At 41.1% G+C, this 11,750-nt stretch overlaps 1 protein-coding gene across 1 annotated transcript in view; it reads right to left on the reverse strand.

Annotated features, from left to right (window-relative positions):
• Frmpd4 (FERM and PDZ domain containing 4) overlaps positions 1 to 11,493 on the reverse strand; it is a 242,977-nt gene extending 231,484 nt beyond the window's left edge. Inside the window, exon 1 of the mRNA XM_038316635.1 lies at positions 11,441 to 11,493. Coding sequence (XP_038172563.1) covers positions 11,441 to 11,478 — 38 coding nt within the window. The 5' untranslated portion in view covers positions 11,479 to 11,493. The remainder of the gene's footprint in view (positions 1 to 11,440) is intronic.
• Between the last annotated feature and the right edge of the window lie 257 nt (positions 11,494 to 11,750).

Here is an 11,750-nt window from a genome sequence, read left to right on the forward strand (position 1 = left end):
AGAGAAAGACAATATATCCTTGGCAGGACATAAAGACTAAGTTAACAACCAAGCAGATGTTTTTCTTTGCCAAGTCTTTATTGAGATGGACATATGCATTATGAATTTTGTAATAATCATGACTTGAGGTTGCAGATAAGGACTGAAGGCCATTTAATTTTTAATATGTGGCCTTCTAAAAAACATAGACAAGCTAGGAATCCTGTCAGATTCTTTCTTAGTCCTACATGTCCTTGTATTTACAAACTACTATACTGAACAGAGAAGGAAAATGAAAGACAGAGCAACTCACAATATTTTTTCCTTCTAGATCTTCCTCACTAACAAGCGAAGTCAAAGTGAAGGAGCATTAGGAGAATGTGCTCACATCAAGAATGAAAAACAAAGTTGGATACAGCATTGCATGCTTCCAATCCCAGCAAACAGAAAACTCAGGGCACAAAAGTCACATGTTCAAAGCCAGTCTAAGCTACATAGTGAAAACCTGTCTTGAAAACACAACTAAAACAAAAACAGATGTGGGGAGATGGCTTAGTAAGTAAATTGAGGGCTTGCTTTCCAAGCCTGAGGACCAGAGTTCAATCCCCAGAAGCCATGTAAAAAAAAAAAGCCAGGTGTGGTGATGCATACTGAATATCCCCAACTGCTGGGTGCTTGGATTATAGCCTACCCTAACATGGAAGAGTTTGAGGCCAGTGAGACATGCTGTCTCAAAACACCCAAAGTCATCCTCTGTTCTACACACACAAAAGAACACACGTGCATGTGCACCCTCACACCCCCCAAACACCCCCACACACAAAGAATGAAAAAATAAGAAAAATTAAAATAAGACTAAAATGAAAAACAAAACAAGGACAGTTGACAGTCAAAGCGTCTGTTTTGCAGCATCTCCAACACTCTAGTTACAATGAAAGGCATGCACATGTGAGTGCTCTAACATGCCAATGCAATCCCACCGACTGCACAAATGAGCTAAGTGCTGGCACATATGTACCTGTGAGAAATGTACCATACAACATAAGGATGCCAAGGAAAATTAACGTTAAAAAGCACAATGTTCATTCTTTTACACAATGGTGTTAAACAGCAAATTCTAAAACAGACAGACAATTACATGGTGTCAGAAAGGTCCCAGGCCTAAAAGGAAGAGCCTGACACCAAGGTCCCTTTTCTAGCACCCGTATGCTGGGTTTTCACTCAGTAGTGGTTCTCCCAGATTACGCAGCCTCTGCTTTACATTCAGTGCCACCCGTCAACACTCATCTTAGAGGGCCCTCCCAGTCGTTTCAGTGTGCGCTTTCTCTGCCCAGACTGTGTGCTCTGGGAGCAGAGAGTGAATGGCCTGCTCCATGAAATTGGAGGGCACAAAACTCTTGACTTGGACTGGTCAGACTGTCTAATGGCATAAAACACACTGGTGTCTCTGACCTGTCTATTTGAAGAGACTCTTTGCCAGAAATTGGCCATTGAAAGCAAGGCTTTATCTAGGCTTTGAGAGGAGATACGGGATGGATAAAGGCTTGACAGGGACAGAAGCCTCCCGTTCTTTGGAGAAAAGCAATAAGGTGCTGTGTCACCAGCCTGCTCTGTCACTTGCTCTCTATCTCCTTTTATGAAAGAGGGCAAAGAATAATGGCAAACCACCTGCCACAAAGGTGATTCTCAAGTGCAGCTACCCCACTTGCCAGCAACACCCACTTGGAATTTGGCACAGGCTGGAGTTTCTGCATGTGAGCCAGACATAGTCAGTGACATGAAAATCTCTCTCTGCAAGGCCTGCTTCGGTTCAGTCAGAAAGGGCTCAAAGGTGAGTCAAAAGAACCAAGGGCGGCTGGCAGCCCTGAGCTAGGATTTCAATTACAGGCTGTGACAGAAAGCTGGTTGCCCAGGTGCTCCTTACTTTTCGCAGGTTCGTCAGCCAAATGGACTTGGTGAGCCACCTTATGTAGCCCCCTAGGGCTACAGTCAGCATAGGTGATGAAAGAGGTGACCCCGGGCATGGAGCTAACCTGCTTCTCACAGCTTGGGCCAAACATGTGCCCCAACTCTGCTGTGGTCAAGTGGCCCCAGGAGCTTTGGGTAATTAAAATGCCATGTTTTCCTTTGACCTGCAAGATTAAAATAAAAAAGCCAAGTATTTCAGGCATTTGTCCTCGGTGGAGGCCACAGCAAGTATAGCAGCGAAGTTTCAAGACGGAAAGGAAACAAGGTGGGTACAGGAAAAGTCGACTTAGGCCGAGCTTCCGGCCTCGATGCCAAGTTAGAGCTGGAATGATAGAGTCAGTTCTGAGCCTCCCTGTTAAAGCCCTACCATCAGCTTAGAAATCCTACCTTCCAGCTGGGAGCAGCAATTATTAACTCAGCAGATAGGTGCTTTGTCAGATTCAGAAGAAAACAAATCTGCTCCAAGGAAGGGAATCAGCAGCCTTAATGGCAGCCCCGGAAGCATGTGCATTGAGGGAACATAATCACCTTTCATTTCATGTAATGACACCACCACGTTGACTTTGTTCCCACCGTTCCAAAATTACAGTATGCCTCCTTACCCATGAGTAGATGCTTGAACTCCTCAGGAATTTGTTGAACAGAATGCCATTTGTTCTTGCCATGAGGTAATTACTGAGTGTTTCTGCAGAACTCACTGTATAGTTTGTATTCTATTTCATAATTCTTCATCGAGAGAGAGAGAGACAGAGAGAGAGAGAGAGAGAGAGAGAAGGAGGAAAGGAAAGAAGGAAGGAAGGAAGGAAGGAAGGAAGGAAGGAAGACATCTAACAAATTAAGTATAGTGTCTCACCTACAACATGTTAGTTCCTCTTTTTTTGGTATTTTAAATCTTTACACATTAACACTCAGATACCGTAAACAAATATCTTCTCTCTCGCTCTCTCTCACACACACTCTCTATGTATATATGTGTGCTTGTGTGTATGTGTGTATATGTGCATAAATGTGTATATGTATGCATGTGTAGGCCAGAAGTTAGTGACTGACCTCCTCCCCTATGACTCGCCATCTTGCTTTGGAAACAGGCACTCTCACAGAACATGGAGCTCACAGTTTGGCTGGAATGGTCAGCCACTGAGCTCTGGCCTGTCTCTGCCCACCCAGCAATAGGATTACAAGTATATACTGACACACCTGTACCCAGCTGAGTTTTTACATGGATTCTGGGGATCGAGTTCAGGTCACCATGTTTGCAAGGCAAGCACTTAGCCTATTGCCTAAGCTGTCTCCTCAGCCCCACACCTTTGATAATTCCCTTCATGGATACGACTTAAAATTCTGCTGAGACCGCTAGAACTGTATTGCTAGAAACGGAGGGTAACAACATGTGTGATCTAATCACATTCATTTGGTCTTTGTTGGGTGTTAAACATGTAGGCTTGATGTAGGAAATTAATATCTCTATTAAGCTATAATATACTGTAGCACAGAGAAAGGCAACATGACCACAATAACTCTTATCATTTGACAGTAACTTTTAATCAGAGAAAAATTTAAGGGAATTTATCACAGAGTAACAGGGAAAGATCTCCAACCACAAAATAAGTCAGAGTCTTATAAAACTTTGGAAGAAAAATGTTGCAAGAATAGCCCTACAACGGATGCTTTCATTTATCTGAGGATTCAGTGGTGATAATGGCCAGATAGTATAGGAGACAAATATTTCACTTTTTAAAGAAACAGCCACACTGTTCTTCAAAGTGGTGGTACCATTTTCCTCTCTCCCCCCATCATTGCTGTACTAGCATTCTAGCTGTACTGTGTCCCTGTCAACACTTGGTGGTCTCTGTTTTAGGCAAGTCTAATAGGTGCTATTTCATCCTAGCTTTAATTTTTTTCCTGATAATCTACGCGTGTCATTTCACCTCCTCATTTGCCCTCTATGTTTCTTTTCTGGTGGAGAAATAAAGATCGAATCTCTTGCTCATCTAAAATTTGTGCTGTCTTCTGACTGTGCCTTTAGAGTTGCCTTCTGGATCCAAGCTCTTTGTATTTTCTTAGGTAAAAGTTATGTACTGGTCAGTGTGAGTGAAGATTTAGGCTCAGGATCCGTAGACCTATGTCTTTTTCTATAAAGGTCCACCTGGCAAATATTTCAGGCCCAGTGGGCTGTGTGGTCTCTGTGTGAAAGCTACCCTAGGCACTATGCAAATGACTGTGTACATCTGTGAGTCAATAAAGCTTTATTGGTAAAGAGGAAAAAAAAGAAAAAAAGAATAGCCCACTATTCTTTTAATTTAATAGCTATCAAATAGTGTTCTCAGACAAGCAATTACTTCTCTCATTGGGATATTTGAATTGGATCAGGTAAGTTCTAGAGGGAAGGCTAGGGGCTTTCACAGGTGCATGAGGTGAGGTCTCTGTCTCTGATTTCTGTGATGACCGAATCCTATCACCTTGAGTTGGCTGTCTTCTGCTGGGATCGATAAGAAAGCAGCAAGAAGACACAAGCTACTTGCACTTATTCGGATAATTCTCTCCTGGAGACAGATGAGCTGAAAATGCATTTCCCATTGACCCGTGGAAAGATACGAGATTGGCAGAGAGGGATGGCTCAACACTTTCCAAGTTAGGCCAAGTCCAAACGGGAGAACAAAGTGGACATTTCCCCAGCTCATTACTAACTCCACTATTCATGATTCAGAATTGAAGTCTATCACATTAAGGAGACAGTCGTTCTGTTTAATTGCCCACCATGGGAATTGCTGGTGGAATAATAGAATGGTGTGTCTTATCCAATACACGTATACAGAGGCACTCTTTATCCCCCCACACATACAGGGTGATGTGGCTAGAAAGTCAGAGTCCAGGGGGAAGAGTCTCTCAAATTTGAACTTATAAAACCAGCCCACATACCATATAGCTTAGAAACAATTTTTTTAGTCTCTTTGACAACCTTCTATCTCAACTGACAGCTTCAACTTGACTCACAGTTCTTTATCCTGCCAGCTGACTGGTGTTTATTTTGTCCATGGTTTTAAAATTTTTCCCTTTATACCCAAATGAAAGCGAAAAATTTATGAATCTCCTGTGTATCATGCTTGCCCACCTTACAGTCACACAAGCTTGTTCTTACTCCATTAGGAACTAAAAGGAAAATAACATACGGTACTCCCATTTTCCATGAAACTTAAAAATCTGTACAGAAGCTAAAGTATTCATGGTTCTATTGAAAATGATGGTTGGACTCTCAGGAGGGTGAAGGCCTTGGCAACAGCTTTCAATTCTGTCACTCCCATCAAAAATCCTACACGCATCCCTCCTGGGGGCCTCCATTGTTTCGAAAGCCAGATCTATTATTATCTTTGTATTTCCACTTAACACTGGGGTTTTTTGAAATGGCAATTTGTCTTACATATCTAGGCAGTTTCAGCAGTTATCGGCGCTTAATAAATAACACTAAGTATAGCCAAGGAAAGCTTCAGAAGGAAGAGTAGGTTTTATCCAGATGGAGGTAAGATGAGCTGAGAGCGCATTACCAGACTTAGGGTACCACCAGAGAGGGAGTCAAAGTCTTAAGATATAGGGAGTTTAGTACCGATTTGACTCCAAGAACTGAGTCCTTAGATGCTAATGATATGAGTGTGAGCATGAGTTTGAATAACAATAAGATATGCCATTACAAATCCCAAGACCCTTAAGTTATTTTGCAAGTGAGAAAAATAGTTTGTGTTGGCATTGACTTCCTCAGAAGACTGGTTGTCAGTGACATGAAATCTTATGTCTTGGAAGAATATTCTTAACGTTAGCAGTATGCTATTTAGAATAAATCGTTTTGTTTTATCCAAACTAAAATACTTGGAGAGGAAAAAGAGGTTCTATAAATAAGTAATTATTTCAAAAGACGTGCCCTAAACAAGAACTCACCCAGGTGAATACATCTTGGGAACAGAAGGCCGTAAGAGCCAATGTATATTTAGACAGCATGGCATCACTATAGATACCCAGTATAAGTCAGCTAAAACATGACGGACCTTAGACATCTGGGGCAATGAGTCAGCACAAAATGGCTGACAGTGAACGTCCAAGGACCTGGCAAAGTAAACAGTGATGTAATATGTTATGTAGTTCCTGCTATTCGACTGTCTTTGCCTTGGACAGCTTGCTTATATCTGTCTGTTTATAGGCCTGTATGTCTACCTCCATTTAGCCTATGTGCTGGTTTTCACGTGTGCCTGTGCCCATGTGCACCTGTCTGCCTAGTGATCGGTATGGAAGCCTTTGCCTGGAGAGAATAAAATAGGTTTTACCTCCCCAAGGCTCCTCACAATCTTAACCTACTCCTCAGCTTCCCATGAGCTTCCTGCTTTCTTTGCATCAGCTCATACCGCTTTACAACATGCCTGGTGGTTTATGCTCACTGACTAGGTACAATCTCTATTTATATTTTATATATAAACCAATATCTATATTCTATCTGTATGCATCTATATCTGTATCCATATCTATATTCACAGCTATATATGTATCAGTACTATTTCCATCTACACTTAAATTTACAGATCACTGGTGCTGCTCAAATGATAATAATTTCACCTACCTTACTTTGTTCCTGTTCATTTCTTACTCTATTCACCTATCCTCCTCTTAGCCAGTTCTCACCATGGTACACTGTCCTCAGTCCCTTTCTTTTCCTTGTAGTTTCTATCTTTTTAGCTGCCTTTGCTCCATCCTCAGCTCAGCTTTCTCTCCTAATTTGTAATAATAAGTATTGAAAAACGTTTATTTTGTATTGTGTCATTTCCTTCGTTTGTGTTTTGGGGGACAATACAGGCCTTTTGCCATCACTTGCCAAGTGTTGGAATTATAGGCATGTACCACAGTGCCCAGCTTGTCATCTTTCTTTGAAAATGTTCTCTGTTCCCCAAACACTGAACTTCAGGTTAGTGGTACATCTCTGCAGTAACACGTTTGCATGCATGAAAGCATAGATTCCACCACTGGCATGGCCAATCAATAAATGAATGAATGAATGAATGAATGAATGAATGAATAAATAAATAAATCTGTAATTCAAATGTTTCTAGGTATCACGATGAAAGTAGTCCTTGCTTAACAGGGTTCTGGCATAGGTGCACAATGAATTCTAATTCAGAAAAAGTATGTGACTTTGGACAGGCCACTGGATTAGTCTGCGTTTTATCAGCAGGAAGACGGTAATAGTGTTACTGTGCCGAAGCCAAAGGAAAGAATCAGGTGCAGAGAACTGCTTCAGTGCAGCCACCATAGTTAGTCCATGGGGTCACCTGGGCGCACCTGAAACTTCTTTACCCCCAGACCCAGGCATCAGGATCTTATCGCTTCTTAAGCTATTCTAATAGGCTGGCAAGGTTCAAAATTACCAGTTTCCAAACTATGAGATGTCCTACAAGTGTACATTGGCCCATGTGTGTATACTTCATTTTCTTTCAGTTCTACTTTATGTGTCTTGGTGTGTGTTTGCATGTGGGCCTATACACTATGCACATGCCTTGTGCCCACAGAGGCCAGAAGAGAGTGCTGGAGCCTTTGGTAATGGAGTTATTGAAGATTGTGGGCCACCATTTGGGTGCTAAGAATAAAATCCATGTCCTTTGGAAGAATGCCAAGTGCCTTCAGCTGCTGAGCCATCTCTCCACCCCTTCTCCATTTTTAACCCTGTAGATCAATAACTCCTTATAGAAAATCGCCTATCATCCCTACCCTATATAAGGGGGAATTATGCATGTAAATGAAACTTCAATAAAATTTGAATTATCTTAGGCCATGTATTGCAAGAATTAGAATGATAAAATTTTTATTATTTGGCTATCAGACTGAAACTTTGAATACAACAGCCTGATCCCACCTATCAGTTGGTCCATTGCTCAGTGAAAGTTGAACTTCTACCCAAGGCAACTGTCTGATGCTGATACTACTTGCATCCTAAGACAAAAATTAAAAAAAAAAACATAATCTCCTTCAAAAGGTATGTAAACAAGTGAAAAATTAACGCAAAGGGGCTAATTACTAACCATAGATCAGTTTCCCAGTTGTCATTTTAACGGAGAATACTAATGAATACAAAAATACTCTGTAATGCAAACCTGGGGCTCCCCAGAAACTGATAATTGCAGCATCTCTCTCGAAAGGCCAAAACTCGGCAGGTAGAGGGATTCTCGTTATTTGTCAGACTCATGAGTGACTGAGAAGGAACAAGCACTTTCTAGACAGCTTACACATTCTCTGAGAGGACTATAGAAGTTTACTTTATAATAAAAAAAATGACACAACCTTGGCCAAATGATGCTGGTGGTTTAGCAAGTTCTTTGAGTAACCACTTGTCTCTTCTAGCTTGACAGGCAACACCAGAGCAGCAGAAAGCTTAAATTGACACATGACCATCCCATCTAGATGGGAACAAATGGCCATTCTTAAGGTAGAACTAGCCAGTGTTCCTAGATGCCCTCACAAGCAAAACACAGTTTGAGTTACTACCTTTTGAAAGAATATCTTGGATATATGTCAATGCCCATAATAAGCCAAGCAGGGGGAAAGAAAACTAGGCATTAATCAGAAAAGTCCGAAATATACTTTAATAAAGTTTCAATTCATACCTTAAAAGTAAATTTCTTTGCCTCATTTTTTTTTTCCAGTTTTGACTACAAATATCTGGATCGCTTTAACTGAAACAACTGAGTGCATCTGTAGCCATTTTGGAAGACAGATAGCATATCTTATAATATCATACATTGTCTTAACAGAAGAAAAAACGTGGATAACATGTGCAAAACCAACAGTTTAGAATCCAGGGTGTGAGCCAAACTACTGGCCTTTGTTCCTGTCATTTGATTGTTCTGAGACTGGATTCCAAAGGCCATACTCATGCTTCTTTCGCCATGAGGCTGAGCACAGCCTTCAAAAGGTACCCTCAAGAGGTAGTTCCTTCATTAGCTGTGGGCTTAAGAGGGTCTTCTTCCCTCTGCAGCAATTATAGAGACGAGGAAGGATTTGGGTTCTACAGACTAGAAAAGCACCCACAAAAATCCTGTGAGTTTTCAACCTGCTGGCTTCCCAGCAATCTTCACGTGGGTGTGGGCTTGAGTAAGGAGTAGAAAAGACTCAAACAATCTAGACAGACACCTCTATAAAAATGATCCCCAAGCCGGGCGGCGGTGGCGCACGCCTTTAATCCCAGCACTCGGGAGGCAGAGGCAGGCGTATCTCTGTGAGTTCGAGGCCAGCCTGGTCTACAAGAGCTAGTTCCAGGACAGGCTCTAAAAAAGCTGCAGAGAAACCCTGTCTCGAAAAACCAAAAAAAAAAAAAAAAAAAAAGATCCCCACTCCCCATATAATCTTATATTTGCAAATCAACACATATGCAGCTTGGCTGGAAAGAAAAGGAAATAGCCCGTGGTAGGAAAAATAATTTTTCCTTCCTCTCAAATCGCTACTCAATTATAACTGGACTCTGGTCAACTGTGCTTCCTGATCCCAAATCTATTTTACTAATTTTTTATAATTAAGACTGTTTCAGTAGTGTTGGAGAAAAGGACTCTCGCACACACACAATGTAAATGTTCTTCTCACCAAACTGCAAGTATCTAGATAAAGACAGCTACTCTGCAAACCACTTGTAGTAGGATCTTAAAGGGTGTAGCATAGAATCTAACTTGGATCCATCAATTTCATATGGTTCTGCCATTCCAACTCTAGGTCTAGACCCTAAATAAGTAAAAACAGGATAAAAAATGTGTGTGTCTGTGCACGCACACGCACGCACGCACCCACGCATGTGCTCATCTAGGGAATGTAGGAACCTGTACATGTAGAACAAATACAACAATAAACTATACCATACATCCCTTCAAAAGGGAATCTATTAAGCCATGTTCACAGAACCACTGTTAAGTATCCCGTGACAGATGAGTTAATAAGTGTGGTGTATACATTCAGTGGAATATTATCCAGCATTGAAAAATGAATTCTAACACATAGTATAATATGGATAGGATAGGTTCTTGAAAACTTTATGTAAAATTAAACCAACCAGATACAAGATAACAAAAGTTATATAATTTCACTTAGATGGGGTTTCTAGAATAAGCAAATATATAGGGACAGGAAAAGAGACCAGATATTATTGGGAGATAAAAGCAGCAGAATCAAATACTTATTACTGGATCAAATGTGACTTACCAGTTGACCACATCCAACTTCTAGCTTTGATTTGACCAGGAGAATGAATACAAGTAGGAACTTAAAGGTACTTGGAAGCCATTATTCAAACAGTTCAATCTCCTCCTGTACCTTCTATATCTTGTGACACTGACTTTTCTTTGTTCTTAGGCAGACACCATCTTAGAGTGGCAATGCCCTGCTTAGAAAATTTCTTTGAAGGGTTGTGCCGCTTGCTTTTATCAACTTGACATAAATTGGAATCATCTGAGGGATTAGAATGCCAACTACGAATTACTGTCCACAGAAAGTCCTGTAGGCAACTCTACAGGGGCATTTCCCTGATTGGTGGCTGATGTGGGAGTACCCGGATAGCTATGGGTGGTGCCATGTCTCAAAGGTGGACCTGGGCTGTGGAAGAGAATATGCTAAGCCAGACATAAAGAACAATGCAGTAAGAAGCTTTCTTCCACGGTGTTTGCCTCACTCTCTATTTCCGGGTTCCTGCTTGAGTTTTGCCCTGCATCCCCTCAGTGATATACTCTGACCTGGAAGTGTAAGCTAAGTAAACTCTTTCCTCTTCCAAGTTGTTTGCTGTCAGAGTAGTTTAATGCAACAACGGGAAGCAAATGGAGACAAGGGTGATACAAAAGTCATGGAAGTGGATAAGTAATAAAGAAGTAGATAATCACGGACATTACTAAATAATACATCCAAAATGGCTTAAGTAAGAAATTCTGTGACCTATATTCACTTAACACAAACAAAATAAGACTCTCACCAAAAAATGTGTAATCTAAACCAATATACAAACAGAAATTTTTAGTAAGAGGTGTTACAAAAAATCATAATCTTTTGAGGAGGTGACTCAGTAACATTCTTGATCCTTCCTTGAAAATGTTCAAAAGAGCAAAGCTCCACACCATTCTTTAGTTTCAGACAATGGATGCAGCTGACCTAGTATTTAATAGAGCACACTTCTGCTGTGAGCAAGAATTGGCATGCTACGGAGCGAGTTATCAACGATCCAGTTCTCCAGCTAATAACCCCACATGCATGCACATGTAAGCAACCCCAATTAAACTAAGCAAGTTATTAAAACCAGAAAAAGAAAGGAGAGAATATGTTGGGGAGACGTTCTAGAGGGAGGGGCATAAGAGAAGGAAATGAAGGGTCAATATGATCAAAAACCAATTATACATGTCTACAATTGTCAAAGAATAAATAAACTCTTTTTTAAAGAAACAAAACCACAAGAGCATTGTCAAAATTCTTCGGTGTCTTTTTAACCTACTTGATGAAGTAGTCACGTCCCTCTCGGTTTGGCATCATCTCCCATCCATAGGGTGGCACCTGGTTCAAGGCCCAGGTTCCTGAGGGAGGCGGCCAGCCCGAAGACTTGGTCCTGTGGCTGGAAACAAAGAGAGCATCATCACCTCTGACTCTTGAACATACTTTTTAGATCACTGCCCAAGGGCTCATGTCTCATTCCTCTGAATTGTGAGCTGTGTGCATAACAGCTCACAGAACAACTGCAAAGAACATCTTTGCAACAGATAGCATGCTAGGCATTTTGATATGCATCAGAGCACTTATTTTCCATA

The sequence above is a fragment of the Arvicola amphibius genome, chromosome X, assembly GCF_903992535.2.
Source record: "Arvicola amphibius chromosome X, mArvAmp1.2, whole genome shotgun sequence".
Classification (NCBI taxonomy): domain Eukaryota; kingdom Metazoa; phylum Chordata; class Mammalia; order Rodentia; family Cricetidae; genus Arvicola; species Arvicola amphibius.